At 36.5% G+C, this 24,049-nt stretch overlaps 2 protein-coding genes across 2 annotated transcripts; both read left to right on the top strand.

Annotated features, from left to right (window-relative positions):
- Positions 1-8,066: 8,066 nt before the first annotated feature.
- Positions 8,067-11,257, top strand: LOC137711976 (cysteine-rich receptor-like protein kinase 10). The gene is made up of 7 exons (XM_068451126.1): positions 8,067-8,908; positions 9,011-9,154; positions 9,267-9,388; positions 9,528-9,738; positions 9,821-10,058; positions 10,184-10,334; positions 10,417-11,257. Exons 1-7 carry the CDS (start codon positions 8,113-8,115, stop codon positions 10,744-10,746), a joined length of 1,992 nt encoding a protein of 663 aa, XP_068307227.1. The 5' UTR covers positions 8,067-8,112; the 3' UTR covers positions 10,747-11,257.
- A 9,121-nt stretch (positions 11,258-20,378) lies between these two features.
- On the top strand, positions 20,379-23,789 carry LOC137713792 (flavin-containing monooxygenase FMO GS-OX-like 9). Its single transcript, XM_068453146.1, has 7 exons — positions 20,379-21,005; positions 21,260-21,330; positions 21,503-21,661; positions 21,790-21,872; positions 22,167-22,302; positions 23,175-23,348; positions 23,466-23,789. The coding sequence occupies exons 1-7, from the start codon at positions 20,447-20,449 to the stop codon at positions 23,667-23,669; spliced, it is 1,386 nt and encodes a 461-aa protein (XP_068309247.1). The 5' UTR covers positions 20,379-20,446; the 3' UTR covers positions 23,670-23,789.
- The last annotated feature ends 260 nt before the right edge of the window (positions 23,790-24,049 follow it).

The raw sequence follows: 24,049 nt of genomic DNA, 5'->3' as shown, positions 1-24,049 counted from the left end.
TTCGCATCCACCCCTTAAGAATCCTTTAAGGACGATATTACCCTTGTAGTTAATTATTAAAAATAAAATTTATAGATAAATAAATAAAAAATTACATTTAAACATTAGGAAAAAAAACCCAAAGAAATACTCTTGCAAGATTTATCAATGTGGGAAATCGGCATCTAGCTTCTCCAGAGGCTATTGATTTTCTAGATAAGCTTTTTCGTTATGATCAGCAAAAAATCCTTACAGCAAGAGAATCAATGGCTATGCATGTTATTGAATCCAATCCTTCAGTAAAAAAGACCTTGTAAAATATGCCCCTTTGTCTTTGGGTGGAGCCTATGAACAGTATGAGATCAACGAAGGAAAATATTTTTCTAACTTAGGATGTTCACCGCATCCCTCATTTTTAAAGTTTTATATTATTACTTGAGAGAGAGAGAGAACGCGGCCGCGGGGCGGGGCGGGGTGGGTCCCACTGGTTGGGTATGCTTGCTAAACAATTGCAAGGGAAGAGGAGATACGATATATATGCATTTAGGGTGCCGGCTAAGAAATTGGCAGGGATGAAGGATCCAATGATATAAGACACGCATCTAGGGTTTCATTTTATTTTTTAATGTGTTAATATAATTTCTTTATTTTGATTTTGTTTTTCCATTTATTTATTAAAAAAAATTATTTTTAACTAATTAACTACAAGGGTAATTTTGTCCTTAAGGGGTAGATGTGAAAGTGAATTAAAACGTCAAGGAGTGTGAGCGTAATGTTTCAAAACTGAAAGGGTTTTGTGAAAAAAAGGATAAATCTCAAGGGGTGATAGTGTAATTAATCATTCTGAAGACTAAAGAAGTTTCGAAAGCGTTAATTAAACATGTCCAATAGCACAAGTTGATTACATCAATTGATTAAGACAGTTTCAGCCCCTTATACTCAAGCTCAAGTTTAAGACTAGTAGCCTTGTAAAAAGAAAGAAGGAAAAAAAGAAAATTCAAAGATGTTGAATATTTGAGGAGAAAAAAAGGCAAGAAGAGTTTGGCTAAAATTTCCAGTCAACTCAACTCTTAGGACAAAACTTGTCTGCTGGTTCAAACATTTTTCATGACTACATTTCAATCATGAGCACATCACTTTGAAAAACCAAACAAAGAAGAAAGGTGACAACGAAGAAACCGTCAAACACGGGTTAAAGGTATAACAGCTAACCTAAACATTTCTTATGTGCACAAGGTACGTACAAGGTGGGATTAATCAAAACAATATTAGGGAAATTAAAATTTTAAATTAAAAAAATATATCACCAATAAAAAATAAGCGCGTTAACCAACATAGTTTAATTATCAACAACTATATATTCTAGTTTAAAATTTTGGTATCCTTACCTTTGTTTTTTGGAAACATTTTTGCTTACCACCATTTAGTGTAGTGTATGCTCACCATCCTATTTATCACTGTTAGATGAGTTTGAATTTCGAAATTTATGTAGTTGATATGCACAAATCTTAAAATTTAAACTCATCTAGCGATGATAGTTAAAGTGGTGAGCATACACCACAATAAATAGTGGTGAGCAAAAATATACTCTCTTTTTTTCACCAATAAACAATTGGTCATTGGACAGAATAGTGCAACTTTTACAAGTTGCAAGCACTTATTAAACAACAATGGCATTGAGATTAAAATATGGTGGGTAATTCTAAAGAAAATAAATTTATAGATAAAGTTTACAAATTAAATAATGTGTTACCAATATGAATGAGTACGTTATTAATGCTTAAGTCATAATTCAATTATCAACTTCTATATCATTTAATTTGTAAAATGTTGTTTACAAATTTAGTCTCTCTAGAATTATCCAAATCTGGTTGTATGAGAGTAGATGTGGCATTTTAAACTTGACCCGTTAATCCGACCCAACCCGTTAAAAAGAGTATTTGGATGAATGTTTAACGGATTGGATGGTTAACGGGTCAACCCGTTAAATAATGGGTCATTTTAAGTGAATACGTGAAACCTGCTAACAACCCGTTATTTAACGGGTTGGATTTGGATGCTCACTTCTCTTTCCGTCAGCCGCCCACCGCCCACCTCCGCTTTTCCATCCTTTCTGGGTTCATTTTCACTCTCTCTGTCTCTCCTCCTTCCGCCTACATAGCTACAATATCATCAGCTTCCAAGGAAATAAACATTGAATTTTATTTATTAATTCATCACCTATATATATATATATACATATATATATATATATATGAGTAATGTTATTCTTACCATAATTTTATATCGTATTTCTTTACCATCTTGGATGACAAATGAGTTGGATAAGTTACATCAATTAATTTCAATATTTTTATTAACTAAAACACTTAAATAATCTTAGATGGTAGAAGAAGACTCCTCGTATACCACAATCATCATTTAATTACAATCTTTTAATTAATTATTGATTAACATTTTGAAATTAAATGCTAATTAATTTAGATGATGTGGCTCTCCACATCACATACCATTCGGTATATAATTGTGCAACAAAAATATGATAAGAATAACATTATTGTGTGTATATGTGTGTATATATATATATATATATCTCTCTCTCTTTTTCAATCAATTATTTTTATTTCATTTTCCCGGGCAGACCCTCCGACCTTCCCTTTGCTCCTCTTTTGGGACATGACAGAAGAAGGATAACCATACAAAAAGGGGATGACAGAAGAAGGATAACCATACAAAAAAGCAACAAATGCCCAGATCGATTGATAGTACATACGTAAACATATGTATTATAATGATTTAATAATTAAATAATAATATACCATACATACCTTGCAGATGGGAAATTTTTAATGTAAACGAATATGCATTCTCTTATTTTTGCAAAAAAAAAAAATAATAATAATAAAATAAAATGTTAACAGGTGTTAACAGATAAAACAGATGAATTATTAGATTAATGAGTTGAATTTGAGTAACCTGTTAGATTAACAGGTCAGATTCTGTTGGTATTTGACAGTTTACTAACTCAATACCAAAATATGTGGGTGATAAGTTTACAAACTCTATCACACCTCTTTCACTTTGCACTCTCAAATAAAATTGGACAAAGAAAGAAATAGAGAAAGGAGGGAAGCAACAAGCTTTGGCAAAACACTTGGACTTTGATATATGAAAAGGTTTACAAATTGTTGGAATAAGAAAGCTTACAAGCTTCTTCACAATTGGAAGTGGGATTTGGATGGGATGATTTACAATGCTTGAGAACTTGGGTATTTATAGCAAACCAAATGATTAAACTAAGATTATTTATTACCACACAAAACACATTAAATGCACCTAATAATTTTTATTCAACCATACCTAACATTGCCTAACTTTCCATGCCTAACTTTGACATTGATTTTCAACAATAGCTAGTAGCAACCTTTTTTTGATTTGAATTTCCAACACACCTCCTCAAATCAAAACGCCTTCATTCCTAGCATTTCACGCAGTAGCCGGAATGTTTCAATTGGCAATGGCTTTGTGAAGATGTCTGCCACTTGTTCCTTGGTGTGACAGTAGACAAGTTCAATTGTCTTTTGCTTCACATGGTCCCTTAGAAAATGGAACCTGGTATCAATGTGCTTGCTCCTTCCATGTTGAACAGGATTCTTTGCAAGTTTGATTGCAGACACGTTATCTACGTGAATCACAGTCGATTCCACTTGTGGATGACACACTGACTTCAACAGATTTCTTAACCAAATTGCCTCACACACGGTTGAGGCTACAACAACATACTCGGCTTCACATGATGACAAAGCAACAATTGATTGCTTCTTTGAAGTCCATGAGAAAGCTGTTGATCCTAGAAAAAACACATAGCCAGTTGTGCTTTTCCTTTCATCTTGGTCACCTCCCCAATCACTATCTGAATAACCAAATAATTTTGCATCTTCACCAAAATTATAAAATAGACCATAGTTTAGAGTACCTCTTATGTACCTCAAAATTCTCTTGGCGGCCAGCCAATGAGACTCCCTTGGTGTTTCCATGTATCGACTCACGAGTCCAACACCATAAACTATATCAGGTCTTGTGATTGTAAGGTACCTTAGGCTTCCAACGAGGCTTTTGTACACTGTTGAGTTTACAAACTCACCCTCTCCTCCTTTGGACAGCTTCAATCCAGTTGCGACTGGGGTATTGACAGTGTTGCACTTGTCCATATTGAACTTCTTCAATATGTCTCTCATGTACCTTTGTTGAGAGATGTAGATACCATCACTTTCTTGCTTCACTTCTATGCCAAGAAAGTATGACATTAATCCATTGTCAGTCATCTCGAATTCACTGAACATGGATTGCTTGAACTCATGGAACATTGCCTCATTGTTTCCTGTAAACAATAAATCATCTACATAGAGACAAATAATTAAGAACTCCCCTTTTTCACCATTCTTCATGTAAACTGAATGCTCGTATGGACATTTCTGAAATCCATTTTGGTGAAGGTAGTTGTCGATCCTTGAGTTCCAAGCTCGTGGTGCTTGCTTGAGGCCGTACAAAGCCTTCTTCAAACGATACACCTTATCTTCTTCTCCTTGTACTTGGAAGCCTTCCGGTTGTTCCACGTACACTCCTTCCTCAAGTACTCCATTAAGGAAGGCTGACTTGACATCTAGTTGATAAATTTTCCATTTATGATGTGCGGCAAGAGAGATTAGCAATCTTACCGTATCAAGTCTCGCAACTGGAGCATAGACTTCATCATAGTCCACTCCATACTTCTGTTTGTAGCCCTTTGCTACAAGCCTTGATTTGTATCGATCCACACTCCCATCTGCAGTGCGTTTGATCTTGTAAACCCACTTGACACCAATAGCCTTCTGATTTGGTGGGAGCTTTGTCAGCTCCCAAGTGTCATTCTTCTCGATGGCATGGATCTCTTCTTCCATGGCTTTCTTCCAACAATCTTCTTCCCCAGCTTCATTGAATGAGAAAGGCTCGTGGTCTGCATACAAGCAGAAAAGGTTGGTTTCTTCTTCTTCTTCTTCTTGTCCATAAATCTCTGTGAGACTCCTTAACCCCACTGGAGTTGAGGAGCTTCTTTCCTCACTAGATGTAGGACCACTCCTTGCAATTCTGTGCACTGGAGTTGTTGTGATTGTTTGAGCAGGCTGTTGCTCAATCGGTGGTACAACTTCTGGTTCTTCAAAATCAGTGGAGACGATCTTCTCTTTACTGACTTCTTTGTTGTTCCACGTCCATGTCTCTTCCTCACTGAAGATGACATCTCTATTAACCACTAGTTTGCCAGTTAGTGGGTTGTAGAGCTTGTATGCCTTGGACTCTTCACTATAGCCCACAAACACACACTTCTCACCTCTATCATCAAGTTTCTTCCTCTTGGCTTCTGGAACTTGAGCATATGCAACACACCCAAAAATTCTTAGGTGTGTAACATTCGGCTTGTATCCACTCCAAGCCTCTTGTGGTGTCATCCTCTTGACACTCTTTGTTGGACATCGATTCAACAAATAAATCGAACAAGCTACAGCTTCTGCCCATAACTCTTTTGGCAAATTCTTCTCCTTAAGCATGGACCTTGTCATGTCAAGGATGGTTCGATTCTTTCTTTCGGCTATCCCATTTTGCTGTGGGGTATAGGCAGCAGTAAGTTGATGCCTAATTCCTTGCTCCTTGCAGTATGCTTGGAAAGCATTGGAGGTGTACTCTCCACCTCTATCTGATCTCACAGCCACAAGCTTATGGTTACTTTCTGCCTCTGTGAGTGCCTTGAACTCCTTGAAAATTTTTAGGGCAGCTGACTTCTCCTTGAGAAAATAGACCCAAGTCTTTCTACTGAAATCATCAATGAAGGTAATAAAATACCTATTACCTCCATAAGACATGGGATCCAATGGACCACATATATCTGTGTGCACCAACTGCAGTGGTGCCTTTGCTCTCCATGTATCACCAACAGGGAACGATAGTCGTGCTTGCTTGCCAAGCACACAACCTTCACATACTTGGCGTGTGGCTTCAATCTGGGGTAGACCACGAACCATTCCTCCACTTGACAGCAACTTTAGGCCATTGAAATTAAGATGGCCAAATCGAAGATGCCATTTCCATGACTCATCTTCCATTACACCGATGTTGCAGCTTCCAATCTTTGTGTTCAAATTCAACGGAAACATCCGGTTCTTTGACATTCGAACACGTGCAATAAGCTTTCTCCTTGCATTCCTGAGAGTGAGAAGCATGTTCTCCATATGTATAATGTACCCTTTCTGGAGCAGTTGACCAATGCTCAGAATGTTGCTCTTCATACCTGGTATGTAGTAGGTATCGGAGATGTATTCTTCTCTTTCATCCTTCTGGATGATCTTGATCTTCCCTTTGCCTTCAACTGGCAACTTTGAGGAGTCACCAAGACTTACAGATCCATAGGCCCCTTCTTTGAGTTCGGCAAAAAACTCCTTCTTTCCACACATGTGATTGCTTGCACCAGAGTCCAAATACCAAACATCTTGTTGGCTTCTGGAATCATGGTGTGCTAGTAAGACTGTAAGTTCTTCATCAGTATTTCCACTTGATTCTGCCATGTTGACATGCTCACCATTTTTATGTGAACATTCATTAGCATAATGTCCATATTGCTTACAGTTGTGACACTGGATATGCGCCTTTCCTCGAGTAGATCTCCACTCCTGAGACTGACCTTGATTTTGTGCATAGCCTCGACCTCTTCCTCGGGCTCGTCCTCGGCTACGGTTGGATGAGCTCCCACGACGTGAGTTCCACTGCCCACGACCTTTATTTGGTTTGTCAATATTCAACTTTGACTCCAAAGCTTGCTCTAGCGTTGTGGGGCTTGCATTCTTCTGAATGCGTTGCTCGTGAACTAGGAGGGATCCTAGTAGCTCTTCTGCGCTCATCACCTCCAAATCCTTGGATTCCTCAATGGCAGTCACCACATGCTCAAACTTAGATGTGAGTGACCGGAGTATCTTCTCCACAACTCGTACTTCATCGAGTCTCTCGCCATTTCTCCTCATCTGATTTACTATCACAATGAGCCTTGAGTGATAGTCGGAGATGCTCTCCCCTTCATTCATATGAGCAGTTTCAAAATCTGCTCGAAGTGATTGTAACCTCACTTTCTTGACTCGATCTACTCCTTTGTAGATTGTACTGAGTGTATCCCATACTTGCTTGCTCGTTGTTGCTTCTGCAACCTTCTCGAACGTTGAATCTTCCAAACCCTGGTATAGAAGATACAGTGCCTTTTGGTCCTTCTTTCGTAAGTCCTTGAGAGTGTTCCTTTGATTCGCAGTATATACGGCTTCTTGCTCGGCAGTGGGTACAACATACCCACTACTAACAACTTCCCATAGCTCCTGTGATCCAAACAATGCTTTGAATTGGATGCACCATCTTTCATAATTTTCTTTCTTCAATGTGGGAACTTGGAGTTGCACTAAGTTGGACGCCATAACTGCTGCACCTGCCAGAATGGTATTCTGGCTCTGATACCAATTGTTGGTATTTGACAGTTTACTAACTCAATACCAAAATATGTGGGTGATAAGTTTACAAACTCTATCACACCTCTTTCACTTTGCACTCTCAAATAAAATTGGACAAAGAAAGAAATAGAGAAAGGAGGGAAGCAACAAGCTTTGGCAAAACACTTGGACTTTGATATATGAAAAGGTTTACAAATTGTTGGAATAAGAAAGCTTACAAGCTTCTTCACAATTGGAAGTGGGATTTGGATGGGATGATTTACAATGCTTGAGAACTTGGGTATTTATAGCAAACCAAATGATTAAACTAAGATTATTTATTACCACACAAAACACATTAAATGCACCTAATAATTTTTATTCAACCATACCTAACATTGCCTAACTTTCCATGCCTAACTTTGACATTGATTTTCAACAATAGCTAGTAGCAACCTTTTTTTGATTTGAATTTCCAACAGATTCAACCCATTCCAAACTCAGTAAACCCAGCCCGTACGTTTACAGGTCTATTTAATGAGAGGAACTCTTCTGGTGAACACTCAAAACTGAAAGTCAAGCTACCACTCCTGCATTGCTTTTGTTGTTACTCAATACAAAAACCTATGATTTTATGATCAATCATCAAAAAATGAAAAACATTACTACCCTTCTTTTGATTATTACCATTTTTACTCTGCTCAGCTTTCCGACCAGTACGGAAGCTGATTACGTGGCTAAACTCTGCCCAAACACCGCCACCTTCACCCCAAACTCCACCTTCCAGTCCAATCTCAACCGCCTCCTCTCCGCCCTCTCCTCCAACGCTAACCGCTCCACCGGTTTCTACAACGCCACAGTCCAAACCACAAACAACGCCGTCTACGGCCTTTTCCTCTGCCGCGGCGACGTCGTGGGCACCGACGCTTGCGAAACCTGTGTCGCCACCGCAATCGCCGAGGCCCCACAACGCTGCTCCTTTAAAAAACAGGTGGTGATCTGGTACGACGACTGCATGCTACGCTATTCCAACGAGTCATTCTTCTCCACCGCCCCCCAGTTGAACCCCCTGTACATGTGGGACATGGATAACGCCACCGACCAGACTCGGTTCAACCAGGTGGTGGCGGCGAGTATGAACGAGGTGGCTACCGAGGCTGCCAACGACGCCGACAAGTTCGCTACAAAAAAAGAGAACGTCAGTGATCTGATTCACCTGTACATCCTTGGACAGTGCACACAGGACCTGTCCGCGACTGCTTGCCGCCGGTGCTTTTCGTTTGCCATAGCGGAATGGCAGATTTGTTGTAGCGGAAAGCTAGCGGTACGCCTTCTGCATCCGAGTTGTAACGTTAGGTATGCAATCTACCCCTTCTACAACGCCACAGCCCCTGAGCCTGCACCAGGGGCTCCTCCTCCTCCGCCTAAAGGTAAAGCGAACAAACATTTTAAAACTTTTAGAAGCCCCAGTCAAGTAATTTCTGGTATTATGAGATTAGTTCATTGGAAAATATTTTTTGTTTATTTTACAGGAAAAAGCAAAATCCCAACTGTTACAGTTGTTGCCATTGTTGTACCAATATCTGTATCTGTGCTACTCATTGTTGTTGGTTACTGCTGCATAACTAGGAGAGCAAGAAAGAAGTACAATCAAGCAGCAGCAGACGAACCAAGCGGTAAACAAATATATTCTTCTGCAATTCTCCTCTTGTTTATTCTCGTTTATTCTCCTTTCATTTATTCCTCGTCTATAAACATTATGCTTCTATGGTTTGGTTGGTTGTGCAGGTGACAATGACATTACTACTGTCGGGGCTTTGCAATTTGATTTTGCTGCCATCCAAGCAGCCACGAGCAATTTCTCCGATGATCACAAGTTAGGCGAAGGTGGTTTCGGTAAAGTTTACAAGGTATGTTAATCTGTATATGATATGAGTGCTCCTTCAGGTCTACAAAGTTCCAAATAATTTTGGAGCCTCAGAAGTTGTCCATGAATGCCATGAATGCCATGAGTGGACATTCCGTTGTTTGATTGAAGTTTTCTCGCAGGGTATACTTTCAAACGGTCAAGAAGTAGCTGTGAAGAGGCTATCAAGGAACTCTGACCAAGGCACGGAAGGGTTTAAGAATGAGATGGTATTGGTAGCCAAGCTTCAACACCGAAATCTGGTTAGGCTATTGGGATTCTGCTTGGAAGGCCAAGAAAAGATTCTTATTTATGAATTTGTGCCCAACAAAAGCCTAGACTGTTTCCTATTTGGTTTGTACACTCAGAAATCTGATAGTCTTTCCCTATTGCAATAGCAGTTCGTCGATGATAACTTGATTTTGATGATTTGCAGACCCTGAGAGACAAGGGCAATTGGATTGGTCAAGACGTTACAAGATTATTTCAGGAATTACTCGAGGAATCATGTACCTACATGAAGATTCCCGACTTAGAATTATACATCGTGATCTCAAAGCTAGCAACATATTGTTAAATGGGGAGATGCATCCAAAAATATCTGATTTTGGCATGGCTAGGATATTTGGGGTTGATCAAACTCAAGCAAACACAAATAGAATTGTTGGAACATTGTAAGTTACCTATTTCATTCTTTTCTCACGACCACTTTTGTTTTGCAATTATCAAATTGAATCTGAAATGTTCTCTCGTTACAGCTTTGTCATAATTTCTATACTGATGGTTGTGCTCCTTGTAGTGGTTATATGTCTCCCGAGTATGTAAGACACGGACATTTTTCTGTCAAGTCCGATCTATATAGTTTCGGTGTTTTAATGCTAGAAATCATCAGTGGCAAGAAGAACAGTGAATTCTTTCATACTGATGCAACTGAGAACCTCATGAGCCATGTAAGCTTAAAATGAAAAGTGTAGTGTTCTGTTCTCTTGCATTGACATAGCATCATGAATTAAACTTTGGAATTTTATGTAGGCTTGGAAGTTATGGAGAGATGGGGCACCTTTGGAATTGTTGGATCCGTGTCTAAGAGACTTTTATTCGAGGACTGAAGTAATCAGATGCATCCACATCGGCTTACTTTGTGTTCAGGAAGTTCCAGCTGATAGACCGACAATGCAATCAGTAGTTCTCATGCTCAGTAGCTACTCTCTTACTCTACCATCACCTCAACAACCAGCATTTTTTCTCCAAAGCAGAGCAATGGGAAACATGTCAGAGGCAACACTGGACTCCACTCAATCTATCAGTAAGTCATCTCCATCCGTTTATGAAGGATCTATCACTGAAGTATACCCTAGATAGTGTGAATAGATGAGCTGTTGTTGCTACGTATTGTAATATCCGCTTATATATACAATCATCTCTAGACAATAACAAAATCTACCGATATGGTATCATTTGTCCTTAAAAGGATGAACGTTCTGCACATACAAGTTTTAGGTGCAATTTCTGTTTGTTTATATGATGTGAATCGCATAAAATTCTACTACTGCTCGGACTATACATCTGTTTATATTTATTTGTTAGAAAACATGAAACTTGACAACAATGATTGACCATTGTTAGGATTGAAAACATCAAAGATGCAAATGTAATATGTATCCTGAATTTCGCCAATATCTTGATTTTTCACATAACGTGATTGATAGGATTTAGTGAGGCCTTTAATCGGTAATAACCGAATTAAACATTTTGATACTTACTATCGTAACGATCATTTTCCAACATCTTCCTTAAATTGTACATTCTATTTTTTTCCATGTATTATTTAGCAAGTACAGACTTACATAGAGTATAAAATGAAGATTGTGTTCTTTTCTGTAAATTTAGTCTCTGAATTATCATCTGAGTGAAAATTGGGTGTCACTGAACTATTTTTTTCTTCAAAAATATCAGTCATTGAATTATAAAAATCTGCCAATTACATCCTTAATATTATATTCGAAGCTACTATTTTCAATTTTGCATCAATTTAAATCACGTTACTTGCATGTGATACACATTGGAGGGTTGATTGGTAATTGTTCATAAAGAAATAGTGTATGGAGTTAACTTTTGAGGATAAATTATACGTTAGATTTGTAACCTATATGAAATGTTAAGGACTTATAGGCGAAAAAAGGATGGTATTACACTTCAAAGTGTTTCAAGTGACTTAAGTTGACGAAAAATTGGATAAAATAGCTTTGAATATAATAGTAGGGATGCAATTAGCAATGCTTAATGAATTTTTGGGACTTATTTTACCAAAAAGTAATTCAGGGACCTAATTTTCATTGAGGTAATAGTTCAGGGACTAAGTTGGCATTTCACCCTTGTTATTCTTAAGCTACTCTGTCAGTCTGCCATTAACTAAACAACCGGCATTTTTCCTCCGAAGTAGAGCAGTAGGGAACACGTCAAAGACAACTCTGGAATTCGATCAATCTATCAGCAAGTCATCTCCATTCGTTGATGAAAGATCTATCACTGAAGTATACCCTAGACAGTGTGCATAAATAAAGTGTTAGGATCTATTGTAATATATGTTTATCAACCTACTGCTTTGCAATCTATGGATTAGAATTATATATATATATATATATATATATATATTTATGAGCAGCGACGGATTCAAGATTTATAATCAATGAGTTGGTAAAAATGTTTAATTTTTTTAAAGCTCAATTTCAATTTCATAAACCATAAATATGGGATTATAATTTAAAAGTTACTTGAAATTTTAGGGATGAAAATATGAGAGAGGAAAGAGTAGTGGCTCGGTGGCAAAATGGCCGCATGTGGTGGCGGGTTTGGGGGGTTATGGTGGTTCCTGTCCTATTTGGGAGATGATATGACAGTGATTTGGACTTTTTTTGGGGGGAAGTAGTCGGGGTTGGGTGTGGATACAAGGAGGTTCATTGTTTTTTTTTTTTTTTTTTTTTCTTTTAAAACATTTGTAAAAGAAAACGAGAACTAAAGATCAGGTTCAAAATTATGTCCTTTTAAAAGGCTTGTGCGTTCAGTATGCAGAAACATCAACTTCAGGCAATTCATTTAGACCTGATTTGGTACTGAGGTGATTTTGAAAAAAGCTGGTATCAAAAAAAGCTGGGAGCTGTTTTTGTGTTTGGTAAACATTCAGCTTCAGCTTTTTTTCACAGTTTTGGGTGAAAAAAAGCCAAAAACAAGAAGCTGCAAAACCTAGCTTTGAAAAATCGGCTTTTTTTCACATCTGTTTTACATAAAAGTTTACCAAACACTATAATACTGTTTTTTTTTTTCAAAAGCACTTTTACAAAAAAGTTTACCAAACACTCTGCTGCTTTATTTCACAGCCGCTTATTCTCACAGCACAACAGAATCAGTTTTTTTTCAAAGCACAGCAATACCAAACCAGCCCTTAGTCATTTCGTCAAAAGATGGTGGGCACCAAAGCGTCACCAACTAGACAATCAAGGGGGTCACTTGGAGTTGATCCCAAACCATTTTTTTGGCCTTAACAGGGTCAAGTTTGGCTAGGGGACAAAAACAATTAATTTTTCTTTTTGTACCTGGATATTTAGATTACACACTAATAAAATGATGAATAATAACTTATGCAGTCCCTTTTTAAGGGAATGATATAAAAATGGGGATTAGTTTGTGAGGTTCATTTCAAATTGAATTGTTTATTTTATAAGTCTTGATTTATAGATTATTTTTGTAAAAAATTATTTCAATATGAACCATTTACCTATTTAATTGTCTCGATGAAGAACATAATGTTTGTCAATTTCTTTGAACCCAATTAGATACTTCAAATATTTCCAATTTATCTAATATTTTGCAAGGATAATCTATGAGGTGCAACTTAAAAATAGATTGTTCAGATCATTAAAGTTTGATGTAGTTGTGTCAATCCTAACAATTTGCCTATTTAATTGTCTCGATGAAACTTCAGTGTTTTTTAGAACATAGTGTTTGTTAATTCTTTGAACTCAATTAGATGCCTCAAATATTTACAGTTTATCTAATATTTTGCAAAGATAATCTATGATGTGCAACTTAAAAAATATATGATTTGAATCGTTAAAATTCGATGTAGTGTGAGTCTCACAACTAATTCCTATCTTTTTAAAAGAATAGAGATCCGGCAAGTAAATGGTTGACCTACTTTGTCATTTTATTATAATTAAGAAATTTATAATCATGCCATACAAATGTTGTTGCATGAGCAGATGGAAAACTTGCAAGGTAAATTACGTTGATGAGATAACCAATAACCCTATGACAAGTACTAAATAATATATATATATATATATATTAAATTAGTGCTATATTTTTTTCTTTAGAGCAATAATGTTAATGGATTAAACAGTTAGTTGTGGGGTGGAAAAAAATACCGAAAATTTCAAACCAAACTAAAAAAATCCCAAAACCGAAAATCCCGAAAATTTTAGTACCCAATTCCGAACCAATCCCGAAATTTCGGTACGAGAATCGGTATCACATTTTCATTCGTTCGGTAATCCCAAACCAAACCGAAATAAAAAATATATATTATTTAATTTTAAATATATATTTGAAATTGTAACAGCCGTCGGATTTGGTTGAGATTTACTCTCAGCCATTGAATCCAAATAAAACCCTCACTCAGTCACTCACTCTCTCTCGACCTCACCTCACCGCTCAGCCTGCTCTCTCATCCAGTCATCCTCGCCAATTTCTCTCTGATCTGATATCTCTCTCTCGATTTCTCATCCCTCACTGTGGAGCGGCTGGAGCCTTCCTTCACCACACGGAGCCATAGTTCTGTTCATTTAAAAAAATTCAAATCGTCATTTTTGTCATACGCATTTGAATTAGCAGGTGATGTTGCTCTTAACTTACCACTTTGTTGCTTCAGCTTCAAAAGGTTTGCATTTGCAGTTGTCACAGATGTAAAAGCATTTGCTAAAATAATCCTTTTAACACATGGTTATAAGTATTTTCACACGCAAATGGCTCCGTTCTGTCTCGAGATGTTTTTCTCTTTTCCCGATTGAGGTATGCGAAATGTTTGCGAAGACCTTTTAGGATCATTTTGTCCGTGTCGCTTGTGCCATTCTGCTATCACAAATTGAGCCCTGTTTCTCTTCTCGTTTAGTTTGTTTGGAGAAACCTTGTTTTCGTAGATGGGTTTAGGGTTAACATATTAAATTGCCATGAACAATGCCCTAATCAGCTCTGCACATTTTGTTCTTGCTTCGTTGTATGTTTTTGTTTCTTCTTTTTGCTCTTCTGCTTTGTTTCTTTTTTTTTTTTCTTCTGGTACATAACAGGCATTCCTTCAATTTAGGATTCCCGATTTATTCCGAAATCTCGAAAATACTTTGGGATTCCCAAAAATTTCTTTTGGGATTCGTTTTCAAAGTTCTGTCCTGAAAAATTTCGTTTAGGATCCCGAATACTAGTTTCGGTTTGGTATCTCATACCGAACCAGCCTTACAATCACTTTATGTGGCAAAAAGCTTCTTTGGTATTCTTCATATCATGTGGCGAGTCCACCAAGGGCCAAAGGTAGTTAGATCCCTTCTCTTGTGTGTGGGTCAGATCTCCTTGTTAATATATAGAAGCAAAAGAAATTTGGGAGAGAGAGGAGAGAGGGATGGGGTGGGGGTGTGTATGGAATATGACCACTTCACCTCATTATCACCACAGTTGCAAGTCAAACTGGAAAAGGAAATTGTTGTATAAACATGTTCGCTGTTTCATAATTGTTGATGTTTTCTTGGCTTCAAGATGGGGCATTCTTTCTGTTGTGGGGACTGTGAATAGACTACTTTTGTTCTGCTTGCCAACCCTACACTTTACATGTTGCTAATTACACATACATGCACCCTTTAATTTCTGTAAAAAAGAAAAAAATGGTGACACTTACCATGATTAACCAGAGAAAATATGTATAAACAGAGAATCCAAACTCCATGATAAGTTGATGGCCCATTGAGTCTGTAATGCTGTGTTGGATGAAGGGTCATCTCGTTACGTTGGTATCGAACATTATTGAAATCAATTATGCAAAGATATTTTCATAAAATGCCTCTCGATGAGCAAGAACGTGCGTGAAAAGGCTAATTTAAAAAAAAGGAGGAATGTTGAGCATTATTGTGCTGATGCTGCATGAAGGGGCCAGCATGTGGTATGTTGGTATGTATTCAAACATGAGAAATGCTAAGGAGACCATCTTATAGAACATTGTACAAAAAATATAAGGTGGTAGATAATTCATGAAGACTCCACTTTTGAGATAGTTTCCGTAGCATTTTTCATTCAAACATTATCTAAATCAAATATATTCACTTGAGATTTAGAAAGAACGCATGTTGAGAGACTAATACGTACATTCATAAAAAATCCGTAAATTTATTTTACTTTTCTTTTCATGAAAAGTTATAAGGACTGAATTGAACTTGCATGCATGAGCCTGTATATATCCCAAAGTCCTTTAATAGGCTCTGGTTGGGATGATGATGATGATGAAGGATCACAAATAACAAAAGTTGAGATAGAAAATTTTCATGCAAGTAAACTTTTTAGTTAAAAGTAGACAAAGCTTAGGCATTGAGTTTAATCTGTCACGTGTAGTCTCCCAGCTTGCAAACCATCTCCATCAGGCTATGTCTATCTCCCAACAACATTTTATCATCATCGTTTTTCCATCTGTTTGCGTGAGGAAAATTCAACTATAAAACCCCATTCAACAACAACAAATTCCCCACACCCAGAAAATTAAAATCAAAATCCACAACCCTAAACCCTAGTGATAGAGATTTTATCACCTGCAAAAGTAGGGATAAAAATACTTAAAAATACTTGGAAGAGTACAAGGTTGTCGTAATATAGCAGCTCAAGTAAGGTCGTTTTCCATATGGATTGAATGAAAAATTTATGTTAAAACCAAATCTTAATTAATTACTTGAAAACAAAATTTGGAAGAGGTTGATTTTATGACCTAAAATATTAAAAACGAATTTAATTAAAAACAATTAAATAAATTGGGAAAGTAAAGAAAACAAAAGAAAATAGTATTTGAGCACTAGGGTTCCGCCGTCACCTTAACAATCCTATGTAGTTCTTTCAATTACTTATGAATTACACATGCATATTTTGAAGGTTAGGTTTTCCTAAAGTATGCCCTACTTGGAACCTCCAACATAGAACGTATATCTAACATGTAATCTGTCCGTGGCGTCCAGATCGAATGTGAACATGCAAGACTCATTAAGTTTTGTGAAAACCTTCTGAAAAACCATATAACCCTTAAGACGTGTCGTTCATCCTAAGAAGTTACACATATTAACCACATGAAGCCTTAATCAATTTCGGGGACAACTCTCCGCCAAAATTGCATCAAATTACTTTCTAAATACCTTAATGGTGGCCAATCATCAAGACAAGTAGATAATTTAAAGTACAGTGATTAATAATTCAAAACTTGCATGCATAATATCAGAAACAAATTGAAAAGAAGCTACATATTCTTGCTAAGGCTCGTGGCCTCGCCTTAGCAAACGAAACTAGCTACGAACAGTCATAAAATAAAATATTATTAAAAACATGGACAGAAAACACATTGATAATAAACTTGAATCCTCCAAAGTGGTGTGTGCGTTCTCCTCCTTTATTCCCTATAACCCTAATGGCTAAAAAGCCTTATTTATACTACTCTAATTAAAATCCTCCTAGTAAAAGGTCTTAGAATAAAACTAGGAAATCTAATAAATTGAAATAAAATAGGAAACATAATCCTAATTTAACTTGGTAAATTCGCCTAAAAATCTGCACAGCCACGTTTTGGACTCAAATCAGCTCCAAAACTGGCCCAAAATAGCTGGATTTAAAGCTTGGACTATTATGAACATTTCTCCTGAAGGCCACGAACCCATCTGAGGTTATCTTGAGCTCCAAAAATGTAGTTTAAGCCCATAAAAGTTACTTTCCAGCAACACGTACTGCTCATTTATTTAATCACCAGAAAATAACCACTTGGTAAAAAAATCCAAAATTTTGACATGAATAAGCTAAGAGACACACGAACGTTCTCCAATTTGAATCACTTCAAAATTCGTCTGTTTGATCACGTTTTGCTCTAGAGGAATTTGAATATCCTATATTAAAAATATAAAACAAAATATCAAAATTCTACCAAAATAACCAATAAATTATAACTAAGATTAGGGTAAAATATATAGTATACTATGGACTCATCACGTAAATCAACCATGGTTTCTGAAACTTACCAATCCAAAAATGTATGTGTGATTGGAGCTGGACCCTCAGGGCTTGTAGCTGCAAGGGAGCCGAGGAAAGAAGGTCACAGTGTGGTGGTGCAAAAACATGATGTGGGAGGGCAGTGGATCTACGACCCAAATGTGGAGGGAGAGGATCCTTTAGGAAGGTCACCTACCCTAAAAGTGCATAGCAGTCTTTACACCTCTTTGAAGTACATATCTCCAATAGAGATCAAACAATCCTTTTCAACCACAATCTCTTCCGGCTAGGACTAGAATGAGAACTAGAATCATTGTGATAGTTGAGTTACGTTTACTACAATATAATTATTAAAATCATTTCATTTGACTGGCCAGTGTTTAAAGTATCAGTATTGGTGGAAATATCGAGGAATATATCGAATATCGATATCGGCTGTTTTCGATAAAAATGATAGAAATTTAAAATGAAACTTTACGGCTTGTTAAATATGGTTTGGACGAAATATAAGAGTTCCTCCCATATTCAACCGATGTGCCAGAAATATTGACGATATTTGTCAATTTAGCCTAAATTTAAAGAGTTTTTCCGATATGAGATGAATTTAAAATCAACCGTATCGAAGAAATTTTAAACATTGACTAAAACTGATGGATGATATATATATGCATGAATGATATCAACATTTAGTATTTTTAAAATTTGATTTGATGGTGTTAATTTGTTTATTGTACATGTTTCTGTTGATATCTACTGTAGTTTAATGTGTGATAAGATCAATTGGATAGGTACACAACCCTGGATAATTAAAATACGGGATATGTTATTCACACACATTTTTTACTTCTCATACACCTCTTGTTAATTTATGTTTTTCTTTATCTTCTTCAATTCATCCGATTTGACGGCCGAAAATTAGAAGGATGTGTGAGAAGTAAAAAAGAGTGTTCATGCCTTCTGTTTGATCTGATAGCGATGCATGTTTTGTCTAGACCCTAGATGTCAGTATATGAGCTTTTTATATACTATATGTGTGGAATATCAGTATTGATGAAAATACCAATTAATCTGCACTGTGTTTATTCATGTGGCGCATGCAAACCAAACGAGTAAGCATTATGTACAAAGAACCCAAGAAGGATCAAAATCATTCAAACAAAGAAAGAAAACAACACTAAAAAGGTCACTTTGCAACAAAAGGTAATACCGACCACTTTGAGAAGTAAATTCTACACCAAACATGCACCCTTTAATTTATGTGAAAAAATGGTGACATTGATACCCTAACCAGAGAAAATATATATGGATAATTTTACAGAGGTCAAATTTATAAATCAAATTTGTAAACTAAATAATATGTTATTAATAAAAAATAAGTAATGTTAATCAATACTTAATTAATAATCCAATTATCTACAATCAAATCATTTAATTTGTAAATTTAATTTCTCTAACATTACCAACCTTGATGGAATGCCCATTAATTCCTTTTCTGTACTTCTGTTGGATGAAAGTTCATCTCGTTTTGTTGGTATTCAAACAGTATTGAAATCAATAATGCAAAGTGATTTTCATAAAATATCCTCTCGAACGTTGGTGGAATCAACGTGCAAAAGAACGTGTGTGGAGCTGGAATCGACGTGTAAGAACGTGAAAGTAAAGGTTTATAATTTTGTAAAATGAGGTTGGTTGAGTATTACTGTGCTCATGTTTTTTACATAATTTTTTTATAATATTAGCATAAAAATTGTCATTAAATTGTGAAGTTGAAGGTTATCAAAAAGAGTATCATTGATCTCCCTAGCATTCTTTATTTTTTTATTTTTTATGGAATGTTATAAGGACTGAATTGAACTTGCAGTCACTTAATACTACAATTTAGTAGTCTTTATTTGTAAGTGAAAGATTTTATGTTCGATTTTCGTCAAAGACAAATTTGAACCACATTATTGTTAGCTCATTATGAGGCTTAGTCCACTCATTAGCCCATTAATACAGATAATATCATTTGTTAAAAACTTGCATTCATGAGCCCGCATGTATTCCAAAGTCCTTAATTGGCTCAAGATAATTTTGGTTGGGACATGATGATGATGACCACAAATAACAACGGGTAATATTAGAGAGATTAAATTTGAAGATAAAATTTACAAACTAAATAATATGTTACCAATAAGAACGATCACGTTTATCAACGTTTAAGTAATAAACCAATAATCAATTTACATATTTTTTAATTTCTAAAATTTTATTTACAAATTTAATCTCTTTGTCATTGTCCAATAACAAAAGGATGAGATTGGAAATTTTCATGCAAGTAGACTTTTTATTTAAAAGTAGACAACTTTGAGGCATTGACTTTAATTTTAATTTATCAAGTGTTGTCCCCGAGCTAACAAACCATCTCCATCAGACAATGACTTACATCTCCCAACAACATTATTATCATTTTTTTTTTCCATCAGTTTGCGTGAAGAAAATTAAATATATATATATAAACCCATCAACCACAACAACAAATTTCCGGAACCGCATGCTTTTCCTGAGATCCTAGGAATTTTGTAATTATCATCGTTGATCGTATATTGTATGATTATAAATTATTTTAAAATTTAAAATTAAATATAAATAATACTTAACAAAAATTTATCGTATAATGTACGATAAACGATCACAATCACGGAATCATTAAAATTCTCATAACAACGATCCGGCGGAGATCCTTTTCCCAAATTTCCCACAACCAGAAGAGAAATAAAAATCCACAAGCCTAAACCCTAGACCAACCATGGCTTCTGAAATTTACCAATCCAAAAATGTATGCGTGATTGGAGCTGGACCCTCAGGACTTGTAGCTGCAAGGGAGCTGAGGAACGAAGGTCACAGGGTGGTGGTGCTGGAACAAAACCATGATGTGGGAGGGCAGTGGCTGTACGACCGAAATGTGGAGGGAGAGGATCCCTTAGGAAGGGCACCTACCCTGAAAGTGCATAGCAGTCTTTACACGTCTTTGAGGCTCATGCTTCCAAGAGAGATCGCGGGGTTCACTGACTTTCCATTTGCAGTCAAGAAAGGTAGGGACATGAGGAGGTTTCCTGGCCATACGGAGCTTCTTTTGTACCTCAAGGATTTTTGTGATTGGTTTGGGTTGAGGGAGTTGATAAGGTTCAATACGAGGGTTTCATATGTGGGGATGTTGGATGGAGATCATGCAGTTGGTTGCAAAGATTTGAAATGGGTTGTGAGGAGTGTGGAGAAGAAGACCGAGATTTTCGTGGAGGAGGTGTTTGATGCGGTGGTTGTGGCCTCCGGCCATTACTCTAAGCCAAGGTTGCCGTCCATTAAAGGTATTTACTACTTTATTAATTTCCTTACTTTCATGCTAGCCCATGTCTAACAAGGATTTTGTCGTGACATTATTTTTGATCAATCATGTACTGTTATATGTTTCAACTTTCTCACATAACAGTTTTAAAAAATAAAGGAGATAATAATCACATTTTTAATCATAATTATAAGTGGTTTCAAATTTTTTTTTTCTTTCTCTATTTCCATTTTTTTTTCTTTTTAATTGCGGTGGGTTCAATTTGGTCATGTTTAGGAATGGATGCATGGAAGAGGAAGCAAATGCATAGTCACATCTACAGGGTTCCGGAGCCATTTCATGATGAGGCAAGGCAATATATAGTTAATTACTAAATTGTTAGCTTGATATTTATTGTTAGCTCATTTCCTCATAGCTTATAAGCGTTTGGAGAATCATAGTTGTCTACCATAAGTTTATATAGTTCAACGAAAGTTTCTAGCACAAAAGAGATGAAATGATCCTTTTGCTCATTTGCAGGTTGTGGTGGTGGTTGGAAATTCAGTAAGCGGACAAGATATATCAATGGAACTAGTGGATGTGGCCAAGGCAATCTATCTCAGTGCCAAATCTCTTGACATATCTGAGGGCTTGTCCAAAGTCATTTCCAAACACGAAAACTTGCACCTTCGTCCCCAGGTACAATAAATTAGCTTTTATAATTAAACATCACGTTTGGTGTCTAGGATTAGATTATAAGCAAATATATAAAGCTGTGTTTCAGTACAGATTTCTTTTATGTGACATTTAAATGCATCCAAATGCAGATAGAGTCACTTCAAGAAGATGGGAATGTATTATTTGTGAACGGTTCTTGGGTCATTGCAGACTCTATCATATACTGTACTGGGTAAATTTTCAATCCAATATCATCAATACAACGAAAATTTCATTATGACAAAGTGATAAGTTATAAATCAATCATACACTGTTATATAATATGATTGACTTCAAATACCAGCACATGACATCCCTTCGCTCTATCGAACGATGGATTTGCTTTGGAAAGTGATTGGTTAACCATAGTCTTTTGATTTTGACTGAAAATTTTGTGTGGGTCCCCACATTCAAATTATGGATCCACACCCAGTTGCATTCCCTTTGAAATAGTGGATATTAATTGTACCAAGTGGAGTGTGTGCAGGTATTCATACGCATTCCCCTTTCTTGACACCAAAGGAATAGTTGCTATAGATGATAACAGAGTGGGCCCTCTGTATGAGCACACCTTCCCTCCATCACTTGCACCCTCTTTATCCTTTATAGGCATTGCAACAAAGGTAACTAGAACATTTCTAATTTTACAACGTATAGTATGCTTTGGGGTATAGGGAGGGTCAGCCAAGGTACAACGAAAAATATTGTTTTTTTTTTTGTGATTGAAAAGTTAAGGTTTATGTCGTGGAAACAGTTTTTTACAAAATAAGAATAAGGCTGTGAACGATAAACGTTCTTCCTACGACCTTCACAAAATAGGGAGTCCTGTTGGGGTTTTGGGTCTTCCAGTTGTAGTATGCTTTGAGGTATAGATTCTTGGTTAAAGATAATACAATTATTAAAATTTAACAACAAAAAATTCAAAATATAGAGCACTTTGGAGCATAATTATAATTATTCATTCTAGTTTAAGAATTCGGATCGTCTCCGGATATATCTATCCGGATTCTCGGGATCAACCGATACTGTTTCCAGGCTCCTCCTGATCCTCTTCTTTCTCTCTTCTCTGAGTCTCCGTGACTGACGCAGCTTCCGTCTTGACAGAGCAGTGCTCGTCCTAGTCTCTTCTCTTTGCGCCGGCGAATCCATCACTTATGGTGCTTTTCATGGCTTCCATGGCGAACTAGTAAACCCGTCTCTGCGATATGATCTGGTTTCAGCGTTTCAGAATTGATTGATCCCAAAGAACTGTGGGACGTGAGGAGAGGAGAAGGAGAAAGACAAGTGGAACTGTGGAACGGGAGAGAGAGTTCTCTGGTGCAAATTTGAAAAAAATAAATAAACTTGATGCTGGCCACACGATGTACTACGAATGGTGAGGATCGGTTGATCCCGAGGATCCAGATAAATATGATCCGGAAACAATCCTAATCCGTAATTAATTTAATAGATCTCTGTGAAAAATGATATTTATCAATCGATAAATCTGATCTAGATCATAGGGTTCCCTTTCTTTGAGTCACAAGCAAAATGGATAGCTCAACTACTCTCTGGCAAAACATCATTGCCATCAAGGGATGATATGATGCATTCCATCAAGGAGTTCTACCACTCAAAGGAGATTGCTGGCATTCCAAAGCATAACACCCACGAGATCGGCAACTTCGAGGTAAACTTTCGTGCAACACAATTTACATGCATCACATTTACTGATCAAGTGACTCGTGAAACCATTGTAGCTTATATTCTAAGGTCTTTACGTTTTTTGTTTCGCTTGTTGTTGCAGTATTGTGACAGATATGGGGATCACATAGGATTCCCACGTTTGGAAGAATGGAGGAAAAAGATTTGCCTTTCGGCAATAAGAAATGCTGAGACTGACTCAGAAACATACAAGGATTCGTGGGACGATCATGAGCTAATTCAAGAGGCTCTTCAAAGTCCACATTTCACTCAACTTGGGCCTCAAGATTTAGATTTTCCTCTGTAATAACTCTACAAATATTAGAGAGATGATACTTACATCTGTTGGTGAGCTCTACCTCTATTAGAAAGATGATAAAAATATGTGGTAAGTATAACATTACTCAAAATAAAACTCCTAAGTAACTCCCGCGATTATTTATTTTGTGACTTTTGTATAACATGAATTTTGGATAACATTACTCATATACCATTTTCCATACCATAAGTTCTAAAAACACTGTTTGATAAATTGAGAATGATTTTATTTTCCTAATCCTTTCTCAGCAGTTAAATAAAACAGAACATAATAGTGAAATTTGCAGTTAACAACATAGCTAGAGCTAAGTGAATAATAAACGAAATTAAGATAACAATGCAACAAACATGTGACTCAAATCTGAAAGG

The sequence above is a fragment of the Pyrus communis genome, chromosome 13 (assembly GCF_963583255.1).
Source record: "Pyrus communis chromosome 13, drPyrComm1.1, whole genome shotgun sequence".
Lineage (NCBI taxonomy): Eukaryota > Viridiplantae > Streptophyta > Magnoliopsida > Rosales > Rosaceae > Pyrus > Pyrus communis.
This window is presented reverse-complemented; position numbering and strand designations above follow the sequence as displayed.